This window comes from Sapajus apella, unplaced genomic scaffold (assembly GCF_009761245.1).
Source record: "Sapajus apella isolate SASKATOON/1434 unplaced genomic scaffold, GSC_monkey_1.0 scaffold37, whole genome shotgun sequence".
NCBI lineage: Eukaryota > Metazoa > Chordata > Mammalia > Primates > Cebidae > Sapajus > Sapajus apella.
The window spans coordinates 16,153,085-16,165,615 of NW_022436977.1; the positions used below are offsets into that span (position 1 = coordinate 16,153,085).

A 12,531-nucleotide genomic window follows, 5' to 3' on the forward strand; every position below is an offset into this window, starting at 1 on the left:
CCAGCCTTGATGCAAGTCTTGCTGACACAATATAGCTCCTTTCAGCAGATCAATATACGATACAGGTTGAATGTCCCTTATCTGACATGCTTGAAGCCTTAAGTGTTTCAGATTTTGGATTTTGGAAGATTTGCATTATAATTACTGGTTGAGCATCTCTAATCTGAAAATCCAAAATCTGAAATGTTCCAATGAACATTACCCTTAAGCGTCAGGTCTGTGCTCAAGAAGTTTCTAATTTTGGAGCATTTGGAATTCAGAAGGGTTTGGGATTTCAAATTTTCCAATTAGAGATACCCAATTTGTACCAACGTAAGTACAGCAAGGGGCCTTCACATAAGTCTCATATTGGAGTCTAATAACCAGACTAATAACCTAAACTAAAAAGGCAATTAGTCTTTACTGATGTCTCCTGAAGCATGACAAAGCAAATTTCTTAAAATCTCTTTCCCATTCCTAGCTGTGGATCTCCACACCAGTGCCCCAAACAGCAGCCATCTCAACTCTCTTCCTTCACTTAAGTGTAATTTAGCTTATACAGCTGTTCCTAGGTATTCGAGGTGGATATTGGCTCCAGGATCCCTGCTGATACCCAATCCCTGAGTGCTAAAGATCCTTATATAAAATGTTGTAGTATTTGCATATAATCTATGCATACCCTCCAATATACTTTAAATCATCTCTAGATTAGTTATAATACCTAATACAATGTAAATGCTTTGTAAACAGTTGCTAAATTGTATTATTTGTATTTTATTGTTGCACTTATTTCTTTTTTCCCCAAAATATTTCTATTTGCGGTTGTTTGAATCTTCACCGAGGGTGTGTGTGTTGGAGGGTGTGTCTGAGGAGATGTCTAGAAGGAATTTGCCATGCTAACAGTAGTGTCCAGTTTCAAGACAGTCTCTGCCCTTAAGGAGCTAAGGATCTGAAGATAAAATAATTACCTGCTGGGTGGTGTTATTTGGTACAGATCCTGCATAGAATTAGGAGTTCTGAGATGGGCAAGATCAGCCTGGATATAAGTCTAGAGGTGAACATGAACCTGGACAATGAATTAACTAATCAATAAATATTTGTGGGGCACTTCCTAGCAGGGCTTCTTCCAGTCATTTTGTGTATGCGTTTTACATATGCATTTTTCTAGGGCAAGACTCCATTATTTTCAGAATATTCTCATTCCTTTATAGTCATGACTCCCTTTATTTGCGTAACATAAGGAAGGAGCAGATGTACAGTGGGCAGATAAAAGCTCTTCCAACATCACTAAGAGGTGGTTTCAGATCCTGAAGAGGTCTTTGAGGTCCAGGGTGACCTGGGTCCTAAGTGGTCTGACACTTCTCGTTTAACAGTCTCCGGAATGGAGTGCACTTCGGGGCACCTGCTCCTAAGCGTCTCCACCTGGCCTCAGCTTCTAGGCCAGCCCAGGTTCCTGCTACCCTGGCTGAGGCCATTTCCTGTCACTCCGCCCACTGCCCCTCTCTGCCTCCTCCCTACTCCGTTCCCTTCCATGCGCCTCCATTTCTAACTACGCCTCCCGTCCATTCGGGCCCTTCTCGGCTTCCGTCCCAGATGATCCCTCCCCGATGCTGCCACCGCCGCCTCCTTCTCTCGGAGTTGGAGCCGCCTCCTAGACCAGTGGCGTAGCCGTATCGGTGTCGCGGCCAGCTAGATAGGGGCGGAGGTCCGGAACCCAGTCTGGACCCGAGCGGGGGGCCATGGAGAAAGCGGCCCGAGGCGCTGTTTACATCGACTAGCGCGGGCCCGTTGCGGCTCTGCAGGCGCCATGGACCGAGCCCCCACGGAGCAGGTAGGCAGGCTAGGGTTGGGCCCGCCGACCGGGGGTTGGGGTCGCCGCTCCCTCCCAGGCCAGGCCCAGGTCTCCGAACGTGGGGACCAGCGGCCGGAGTCTTCAGGTTCCTGCAGTCGCAGACCCCCTCGCCTGGGAGCCTGGCTGCTCCCGGCTCTCCTTCATTGTTGTCTGGGACGCGGGGGCTTTTCCAGCCCTGATTACTTCCCAGACTGGGGGGCTCGCCGTTGCCGCTCCTCCCCGGCTTGGTGAAGGGGTCAGAAGGCTCCAAGATGTCTGTGCTCTCCTGCGAGGAGGGCTTATAACTTCCAGCAGTCTCTCCCTTCCCCCATTCCTTTCAGCTGTGGAATGTGTTTTCGAGGTAGAAAGGCGTTTGAAGGCTTCTCACCCAGAAAGGCTGAGAGAATGTGTGGTAACTACAGATGAAGGGAAGCCACGGGCCTTTCACATCTATGTCAGTTGAGCTAAGCATTGTTTTTGCAGTGGTTTTACGGAGGTGTTTCTTTTAAGAAACGATATTGCGATTTCCCCTTGTCCTTTTATCCAGTGATTTTGCAAAGAACTGTAATTAGTGTTTTTTTTTTTTTAAAGCTAGCTTCTATTTTAAGGGTGTAAAGCATAGGCTTATTTTCGAAACCGTTTTCATATTCGCAAAGTAGTCCCTTTAGTGTTCTGTTTTGCTTTTAATTGCATCAAATTTCTGATTATCCATGCTAGTAGGTGCTGGGAGGCAGGGATAACGACATTGTTAAAAATAGTCGAAAACAATAGTTTTCCCCCCAGTATTTTCCACTCTTAAGATCTCTGCGAAAGGACTTAATTTGAAGTCCAAGTTTATTGACTCTCTCTTCCCTCATTGATGATTAGATGACGAAAGAAGAGGGGCTAGTAATTTTTGTCTATAAAATTTACGCATGGATAACTAGCACCTGAATTAATGAGATAAGATTTCCCAAATTCCTGTATATATATGCCTATATGTAGTTGAAGCCGGTTTGTATTTTGAAATCGGACTCTTAGCAGGCAAAGCACAGCTTCCTAGTTGTGTATACTTGTTTTTACACACTTTTTTTTTTTTTAAAGAAAAGCTTTATGTGAATGTAACTCTGAAGACACAAATGAGTTTTATAAAGCAATACATGGAATTACCAAAGCGAAATTGATGTGGAGCCTCTTGGCAAATACACGTAGGCGTTTATGTGACCTAGAGTATTCTGTAGAATACTCTAGTTTAAAAACGTTTTTGAAGATATCTATCAAAAATACGTGAGATTTCAAAGCCTGACAAATGAATATGAATTTTCCTTGAATCATTTCCTTGTATGTGTGTTATTAATGAAAGGGTTAAATATTTTGTTCCTTCACCAGGATGCCAGGACTAAAACCAGTAATGCTACCTTATGTATACTTAGTTCCTTTCATCCTAGAGGAAATATAATTAACTAGTTAGATGGTAATTTTTAGCATAGCTGTTTGTGATTATCTTAGCAGCAAGTGCTGTGAGCAAATTATTTAAACTAGAGAGCCTTTTCCTCTTTCACCCCACATTTTTCCAAAGTCCACGACCTATTAAAACCTTGTAGAAATTTAAGAACTAGGGAAAAAACATGGAAGAAGGTTTTCTGTTTTTTTTCCTTTCAGTACCTCTTACCTCTTCCCCAACCTAACCCTAAATGAAAGAATAATTTGAAAATCCTCCACTTCCCTATACACTCAGAAAATAGTTCCAGAAGAGTGATATCTTCGCCTAGTTTATGTGATAGGCAGTTAATTCAAGGGTCCATGAATGACCTGGAAGGAGTGTGCTTCATTATATGCCTTTTTCTAGGGCAAGACTCCATTATTTTCATCATATTCTCAAAGGATGGCTAAGAACCATTAACTTAATGGTAGATTAGGGACTGAGATTTCTCAATTTTGTGGAATTTTTGATTCTTTATACCATAAAGTCATGTAATGGCTTTTCCAGGATATTTGGACTATACTTTTGTATTTCTGCTATTGAAGTGAATTTAGGTAGGTAAAAGTCGTTGAAAAGTATATGTAATACATGCCAATTTCCATTTTTCCTCAAATAACTTTTTTGTCCCTTTAGACCAGTGTTGACATACTCAATTTCTCTGAATCCCTACAGCATTAAAACTTACTTATTATAGTATTGTAGTAGTTCGCAATTTATAGAAGTTTGATTTTTTAAAAATAGTACTTAATAGACTTTCTGCATTTTATCTTAACCTAATTAAATGCTTGTGTGCTTTACAAGTGTAACTTTAAAAAAAAAAGTTTTTTTTTTTTTTGCCTGAAGGCATTCATGTTCTTGTAAATTACCTTTTTTTGATACATAAAATCTTTTTATAGAAAAGGTAAATTGGATGTGTGCTGATCAAGATGATAAAAAGTTGCTAGGAATACAATGCTAGATGGATAATCTTAATTGCAGTAATGATTATTTGAAAGAATGTTACAACTAGAAGAAAATCTCAGGAGTATCCTCTGTCAGCACTCTCTTCTGTGTAGGGTATTCTCTGTATATCTAAAAAGCTAGCTTAATTTTAACTGCCAGACTTAGATGTTCTAAGAAGATGCGTTGCTTGGTATATAAGGCATTTTTTCCCCTAAAAACAAAAAAAGCTTGCATAAAGAGATGTGAAGAATAAATCATGGAGTTCATTTTGTTTATAAAGACTTACTGCTTGTATTTTTACAAAATTCATTGAGATCTTAAAAAATAAACAATGGGCTTAGAAGTGACAGAACACGTGAGGTTTACAGTCTCTGTTATCACAAATAAATGTTGGCTTAATTTTTAGTACATTAGCATTAAATAGTTCTTTTAAAAGACTATACAAAATTACTGGTTATTGATGTCTTTAATTTTTGGAAAAACTAATGAATACATACTAGTTCATGCAACATGCTTTTTACCAGTAAGGATACAGATTGTCTGGCTTTTCATTGTTTCCTTTAAATAATTTATAAACTTTTAATAATGTCAGTATCCCAAATGAAATGTATTCTGAATAAGTTATCCTAAAATGTTTGTTATTCAGTAATACTTATAGTTGGCCCTTACGTAAGGATATAAGTAAATGACTTGTCTCACCAGACTTAAAAAATAATATGTTTATAATAAAAATAAAGTATTAATATATACATATTCAAATTTAAGGAAAATATCATTTGGAAATTTTAAAAGTTTTTTTTTTTTTTTTTTTTTGAGATGGAGTCTCATTCTGTCACCCAGGCTGGAATGCAATGGCACTATCTTGGCTTACTGCAACCTCTGCCTCCCTGGTTCAAGCGATTCTCCTGCCTCATCCTTCCGAGTAGCTGGGATTACAGGTGTGCACCACCATACCCAGCTAATTTTTGTATTTTTAGTAGAGACGGGGTTTCACCATGTTGGCCAGGCTGTTCTCGAACTTCTGACCGCAGGTGATCCACCCACAGCAGCCTCCCAAAGTGGTGGGATTACAGGCGTGAACCACCACACCTGGCCAAAAAGATGTTTTCAAGCTCTTAGGTCATTTTCGAGCACAAACTCTTAGAAATAAGAGTTAGAAAAATAGAATGATAGGTTATTGAACTCTTAGAAAAATAGAATGATAGGTTATTGAAAATGTATTAATAATAAAATACCACATACGAAAAACCAATGGGGCCCAGCATGGTTGTATATACCTGTAGTCCCAGCTGCTAAGGAGGCTAAGGCAGGGGCATCGCTCGACCCTAGCCAGGTGTTCTGGACTGTAGTGTGCTATATGGATCAGGTGTCTGCACTAAGTGCAGCATCAATGTGATGACCTCTCTGGAGTGGGAAAACTCCAGGTTGCCTAAGGAAGGGTGAACTGGCCCAGGTCAGAAATGGAGCATGTAGAAACTCTGGTGCTGATCAGTAGTGAGATCACACCTGTGAATAGCCACTGTACTCGAGCTTGGACAACATAGTGGGACCCTGTCTCTAAAAGAAAAACAAAAAAACTAAAACCTTTGGGATGTGGCTGAAGCCATGCTCTGAGGCAAATGCATAGTCATAAATGCCTTCATGATTAAACAGTTTACCAGGAAAATAAAAATTAAGCATCCAAAGCAGGAAGTTAGAGGAGAAACTCCATCAAATCAAGAGAGATAATATAATTTAAAAACAAAGTAATAGATAATTCAGAAACTAATATTAAATCTAGAAAGCTGTTTTTTTAAAGTACCCATCAGATTTAACAAACATTAAGATTTGGAAAAAAAAGGGAAGTATGGGTAGCAAAGCATTCTGCCCAGTATGGGCAGAATATAAGTTAAATATTTTGATTTTTCTTCCTCATTATTGTCTGGAGTCTGCAAAACTTACACATACAAGTACTGTGGTTTGTTTTGGCATTTTAATCAGAAAACATCACAGCTAGTAGTTATCTCTTGAGCATTAATCATTTTGTCCCTTCAGAGGACATTTATGTTATCTTTTGCCAGGAGATATAAAGTTTGAGATATCCTATTTTTACCTTAACATAGAAAGAATATGGAGGGTTTCCATGGTCATGTTTTTTGGGTGGGTGGTACATACTCTGGAGTTTCACAGTGGGAGAGTGTCTCGTTATGTTCCAGCTTCAGTTTTGATTTTAAGTGGGTGTCAGTTTTCTATTGCTTAATCTGGGAAAATTATTTGCATTCATCTGGAAGTTCCATCTCTGAGGAATTTAGTGTACATTTTCTGCCGATGCATTCCTTTGTAGTAACGTTTGCCCATTTTCCCTAACCCAGTCTAGCACAGTGCTCTTTCCATAGTGTATACTCAATGCATGTTTGTTGAATTATATAGGCTCTCAATGATCTGAATACATTTATCTAATAATATCTTTTAAATAATATTTTTGTTTCATACTCTGACGGATTCTTGAGTTTTATAGATTATGTCAAAAGCATTTTATTTAAAGACATTTGCCTTAATATACACAAAAAATGAGCATGAAACTGGTTAAATATTTTTACAAAGATGATTCTGAGACTGATTTTTTTCGTTAATTTGGAAAATTCTGAAAGACGAAGATAATTTTACTATATAGATAGTTGTGCTTTTTTGTGAAGTAAATAATACAAGAATGATTAGACTTTGTTAAGTGTAGTGTACATTTATTCCATATTTATTTCCTTTATGAAGACAAGTCCCTGCTATGAAGTTTTTAATTCCTAAAAAAAATAGATCTTGGTAAAAGTAGAGAGACTAAACAGAGAAATTCAAACTGAGAAGTAACATTCTATAATATAACTAGTCTAGTTTTTCATACATTTTGTTATTCACTATTCAAGACATAGTTCTTTGATTTCTATACTAATATAATTAAAATGTTGCCAGAATTTATTATTTATTTAACATGTTATCTATGTGGGCTTTATTATGTGGACTTTTTAGAATAGTTTGGGATCTTAAAAGAATGGTTTGGATCACTGCTTTTCATTGCTGAGAACAACAGATGCTGCATTTTGATGTATATTACTGAAGGCCCCAAAGTCACAATAAACAGCTTTTGAAACCTTACAGAGTTGCAGCTATAGGAGAAAGTTTGCCAGTCTGTTCCTACTAGTGACATCTTCTGTTTGTGCAGCTGTTGACTATTGCAGCTTCTCTCTCTCTCTTTTTTTTTTTTTTTTTTGCTAAAAACAAAGGATCATTTTAGTGTTTCTGAGTTTTATTGTTGAACTCTGATATCTAGAATTGCTCTTAGAACAGAAACCAATACAAACTTTAATATTTAAAAGCACATGCTGTGTATATATACAGACATTAGTTTTAAATTATACATAATACCCTTTAAATAGTAGGTTGCCTAAGTTTATAAAACTTTTTTTTTATAAAGTACAAATGAAGTGGGGTGTAAAAATTGTTTGCAACTTTTGACCTGAGCAAGAATTTGAATTTGTTGCTACCAAAGTCATTTATGAGTTGACATTTTTTGGTGGGGAGAGGTCAGGAAAAGTATTATTTTAAAATTATTTATTTATAATTAGTATGGTTAAGATTGATAATTTGATGTACCCATGTACCTTCCTGAAAAAAAAAAAAAAACCTGAATGTCTACTAGCTCAGATTTATAAAACTGCTCAGTGAGTTATCATATGCCGAAAAGGACTTTCTGATTTTTAAAAGAAACCCTGGCCAGGCTCATGCCTGTAATCCCAGCACTTTGGGAGGCCAAGGTGGAAGGATCAGTTTAGCCCAGAAGTTCAAGACCAGCCTGGGAAACATGGCAAAACCCCATCTCTACATTAAAAAGTTTGCTGGGCATGATGATGTGTGCCTGTAGTCCCCATGACTTCAGAGACAGACGGGAGAATCACTTGAGTCCAAGAGATTGAGGCTGCAATGAGCCATGATCACACCACTGCACCCCACCCCAACCCCATCCTGTGACAGAGTGAGACCCTGTCTCAAAAAAAAAAAAAAGAAAGAAAGAAAGAAATCCTAAAAACTACATTTTTAGTACAGTTAAAACGTGATTTCAGTTTCTTTTTATCTTTTTTTTGCCCCTGCCCCACCCAGTTTCTTTTCTTACGCATATATGTGAACTTTATGAAGCAAGCTTCCATTATCTTTGCATTATTGCTCTAACATTTATTGGTTTGATATATTGTGTCTTATATAAGTTAAGCCTGGGTTCTAATGAATATCACAGAATGAGCAGTACTAGCTTGTATCATTAGTGTTTGAAGATGTTTTTGCCTGTTATGTTAAACTTTAAGTAAACTAAAATGGATTACATACCTTGGATTACTTTAGTTTACTCAGATGTGTACTGGGAAACTGAAGTACTCATATTTTCCCCAGTTTAATTGTGAAATTTTTTTCTTCTTAATGTTAAGTATTTTTTCATCTTAGACGTTTTCTTTTCTTTTAATTTAATGATACTAATTTCCAGAAGTGAACATAGACAGTTTTTAAGACTATGGAAACAAATACAGAGTAATAATTACCCTTCAGAATTTTGTTTGATTTTTCCCCCTAACAAAATGAGTTAAAAACACATTGTTTTGTCTGAAGAGCTACATTTCTTACTGCCAACTTTATTTTTAGTCACTGAGGTGTGCGTCTGTGTTCTCTTGATTGTTTTTAACAGTTTTAATTACATTGAAATGTAACAGTTGATTTATTTTCCTTATTTGATGGCTTTGTCTAAGTAACTTGATCATTCTTCAGTTATTTTAAAAGTGACATTGCTCTTCCTTTTGGATGTTTTAGGAATGCTGAGAAGAGAGCTAATTACTGTTTATAAAAACTGACTCTTCTGTTGTTGAGTTCTGAATTTGTATTAAGTTGCTTGCTTGTTTGTTATTAATGTATTCTACCTTCTCTTTGAAGAATGTCAAGCTGTCGGCTGAGGTAGAGCCATTTATTCCCCAGAAGAAGAGTCCTGATACATTTATGATCCCTATGGCTCTCCCAAATGATAATGGAAGTGTTTCTGGTGTAGAACCAACTCCAATTCCCAGCTACCTGATTACTTGTTACCCATTTGTGCAGGAAAACCAGTCCAATAGGTAATTTGTTTATTTTTTGTGGGGGTGGCTGTAAAAGTTGACAAAGTACACTTAATATTTTTCTTTTGCAACTTTTAGACATTAACCATTTCTCTTATTAAGAGGAGTAAATAAAATGGTACAGAAATTCGGAAATTGTTAACATGGATTCGTTTCTCATTTTTTCTAAGAGAGAACCGAATTCTTAGGCTATGTCTCCTTCAGTAAGTCATTGAAATTTATTTAAAGTAAGTCAGCTCGAAGAAGAAATAAAATACTCAGAAGTGAACAAAAACCTTTTTTATGAGATTAAACATCTAATCTCATAGTTGCCAAGACAGTCTCTGGTGTAAGAAGAAAATACCAAGCAATAGTCCTTAACTTTGAAGCTGTCATGGTTAGCATATATTTATATTTCTAGACTCAAATGTTAGTTTAAATTTATGTTTATTTTATTGCTGTATAAAAGTACTTTCAGCCTTTTTCAAGTTATATCATACAGAAAATTTTGTTTGTCTACGACTATAAATGGATGAGGCAGCTGGTGACTGGCTGTAGGCTCTGTCATCCCTGAGGGCTGAGGCAATCAATATTTCCACACACCTGTAAACCATTGTTGCATACTAGTGTACCAGTGCACATTCTTTGAGAAATTGTGGATGTATGGTATATAAGGTCATTCAGCTACTTTCTCAAATACTAATTGTTCAAGTTAATATTCTGAGACTCTCAATAGTCTTGAGGGTTGGACAAATAGTAGAAACTAAGGAATCATTTTCAATTGAAGTTAGCATTATATTAAATATCTTGTCTATATTGGATAATGTGCAAGCTGATTCATTAAACTAAATTTAATAGTAATATTTTTCTATTTGAAAAAATGGCCAGGTATACAGTATGATAAACTTAATTGATTTTCTTTATTTACCAAATAACTTTTGTGAATTGTTATGAATTGTAATGAATAAACGAGTCAACAGATTATTTAAAAAATATTTTTAGGAATATGACAGTGAACTATTTTGCTTTGTCGTGAGAGTAATGAGGAAAAGCTCTGTGCTTCAACTCCGTACTCCCTAGGACCCCATATTGATCGGCAGGAACCTTTGGTAAGGGGGTGCTGGGACAGGAAGAATTTTGCTAGTGTTTTATTTGAATTGCATTAGAAGAAGCTCCAAGGCTGGCAATGTTAGTGGGCAGACTTGCCTCTTCTCTTCTTTCACTTGGACTTAGAGCCTGCTTCTATTGCCAGGAGGGGAGCCAGGAAAAGAGCTGGACTTGGCCAAGTGATTAGGGGAGTATGAGAGGAAGAGTAGGAGGCTCTGGGATTGAGCTGAAGAATGAGAGGTGAAGGAATTAAATCACCCTATGTATAGATCACCTTACACAATGGTCACCTTAACTGTTCTTTACAGAAGGCTGTGACAATTGTCCTTGAATGGGAACTTCGGACTGCCATTGTTGGTAGATCCCAGTAGCTAGGTGTTTGACTTTTAGGCAGAAGTACCTTGAGGAAGGTTGAAGGTAAAGTTACAAATACTAGTGGTATGTGGAATACTGTAAAACCATCAGGTTGGGTTCGTTTATACTGTTGTTTAAATTGTTACTACATGAGCATAACGATCTCTGATTACAGCAAAGAAATGTATAAGGTGATGTTAGTTTTGTCTCCTTCCCCAAAATTATCATGAAGCCACTGTTCTGCACTGTTTTGTCTTTTAATGAGTTAAGAGCTTTTGCTTTAGTAGTATTTTTAGACTTGTCAATAGATTTGTTCTTTTTTGATTTGGTTTTGCAGACAGTTTCCTTTATATAACAATGATATACGATGGCAACAACCGAATCCAAACCCTACTGGACCATACTTTGCCTACCCCATTATATCTGCTCAGCCACCGGTTTCTACAGAGTATACATATTATCAGCTGATGCCAGCACCATGTGCTCAGGTTATGGGTTTCTATCATCCTTTTCCTACACCTTACTCAAACACCTTTCAGGCTGCAAATACTGTAAATGCTATTACCACAGAATGCACTGAGCGTCCAAGTCAGCTTGGACAGGTCTTCCCATTGTCCAGCCATCGAAGCAGAAACAGTAACAGAGGAACAGTGGTACCAAAAGTAAGTGTCTGGTTTCGGTTGGCTTTTAAATTTGATATTACTTATATTGGTATAAGTAATTTGCTACTTGAATTGATTGACCGTTAATGCTGAATTTACTATAAACTACATTGTTCACTGTTATAAAATGGTAAAGGTTGTGTAATTATTAAGATAACTTCCTTTGTTTTGTTTATTGCTCGTTCTTGATTGTGATATGATTTGTAGTCATTTTCATGTTCCTTAAGAGAGTTTCACTAAGGCACACATATTTACAAATTATTTTATTTAGTGATAAAAATTGTGTGGTGACACCAGCATTTATAAGTGGTTATTGTGGATTTTGTGCTGGCTGTGTTGAATGGCTAATGCACTTAAAGATATTTCAGTTGGCCAGGTGCAGTGGCTCACACCTATAATCCCAGTACTTTGGGAGGCTGAGGCAAGTGGGTCATTTGAGCCCAGGAGTCTGAGACCAGTCTGGGCAACGTGACAAAACCTCATCTCTACAAAAAATACAAAAATTAGCTAGGTATGTTAGTGCATGCCTGTAGCTCCAGCTACTTGGGAGGCTGAGGTGGGAAAACCACGAGCCCAGGAGATCAAGACTGCAGTGAGCTGAGATAGCACCACTACACTCTAGCCTGGGTGACAGAGTGACACCCTGTTGCAAAAAAAAAAAACAAAAAAAAAACCACCCAAAAGATATATTTTCAGTCTTTAAAAGTTAGCAGTAGACATTATGGAAAAGAACATTGGTGATTCATGAGATCCCTTCAACTTTATTGTTTCGAATCTGTGAATTTTTAGTAGAAATAGCACTTTGTTATTTAAGAGGTGCTTTGCTTTTATATAAACAAGGGTCTCCTAGACTGAAGAAAATGAAAGGTAAATATGTGGAACCACTTTTATTCAGTACCAGCCTTTTGACTAAGTAAAAAAGAAAAAAAGAAAGAAAAAGAAATGAAGGCTTTGAATCACAAGAGAATTAAGATTTAATTTTAGTTAACTTTTTAACTTAAAAGGCTATTTTACAGTTGAAGCCTTATTGTCAAAGCTAATGAGCAGAAAAAACATGTTTCTAGTTAGCACTTTTGAGCTGATAGAAGAGGG

The 12,531-nt window shown here is 37.1% G+C and overlaps 1 protein-coding gene and 2 long non-coding RNA genes across 4 annotated transcripts in view; 2 read left to right on the forward strand and 1 right to left on the reverse strand.

Moving 5' to 3' along the window:
- Positions 1-1,525: 1,525 nt before the first annotated feature.
- Positions 1,526-12,531, forward strand: part of SECISBP2L (SECIS binding protein 2 like) — a 56,515-nt gene continuing 45,509 nt past the window's right edge. For both annotated transcript variants that reach the window (XM_032297504.1, XM_032297505.1), the window contains exons 1-3: positions 1,526-1,810; positions 9,159-9,337; positions 11,115-11,439. In XM_032297504.1, the coding sequence (XP_032153395.1) occupies positions 1,787-1,810; positions 9,159-9,337; positions 11,115-11,439 (528 nt within the window). In that variant the 5' untranslated portion in view covers positions 1,526-1,786. The remainder of the gene's footprint in view (positions 1,811-9,158; positions 9,338-11,114; positions 11,440-12,531) is intronic.
- LOC116564410 lies at positions 2,816-4,444 on the reverse strand. Its single transcript, XR_004274879.1, has 3 exons — positions 4,434-4,444; positions 3,374-3,386; positions 2,816-2,875 (listed from the first exon to the last, which is right to left on the reverse strand). It is a non-coding gene; the product is annotated as an uncharacterized LOC116564410 (long non-coding RNA).
- LOC116564408 lies at positions 5,204-7,868 on the forward strand. The gene is made up of 2 exons (XR_004274878.1): positions 5,204-5,387; positions 5,420-7,868. It is a non-coding gene; the product is annotated as an uncharacterized LOC116564408 (long non-coding RNA).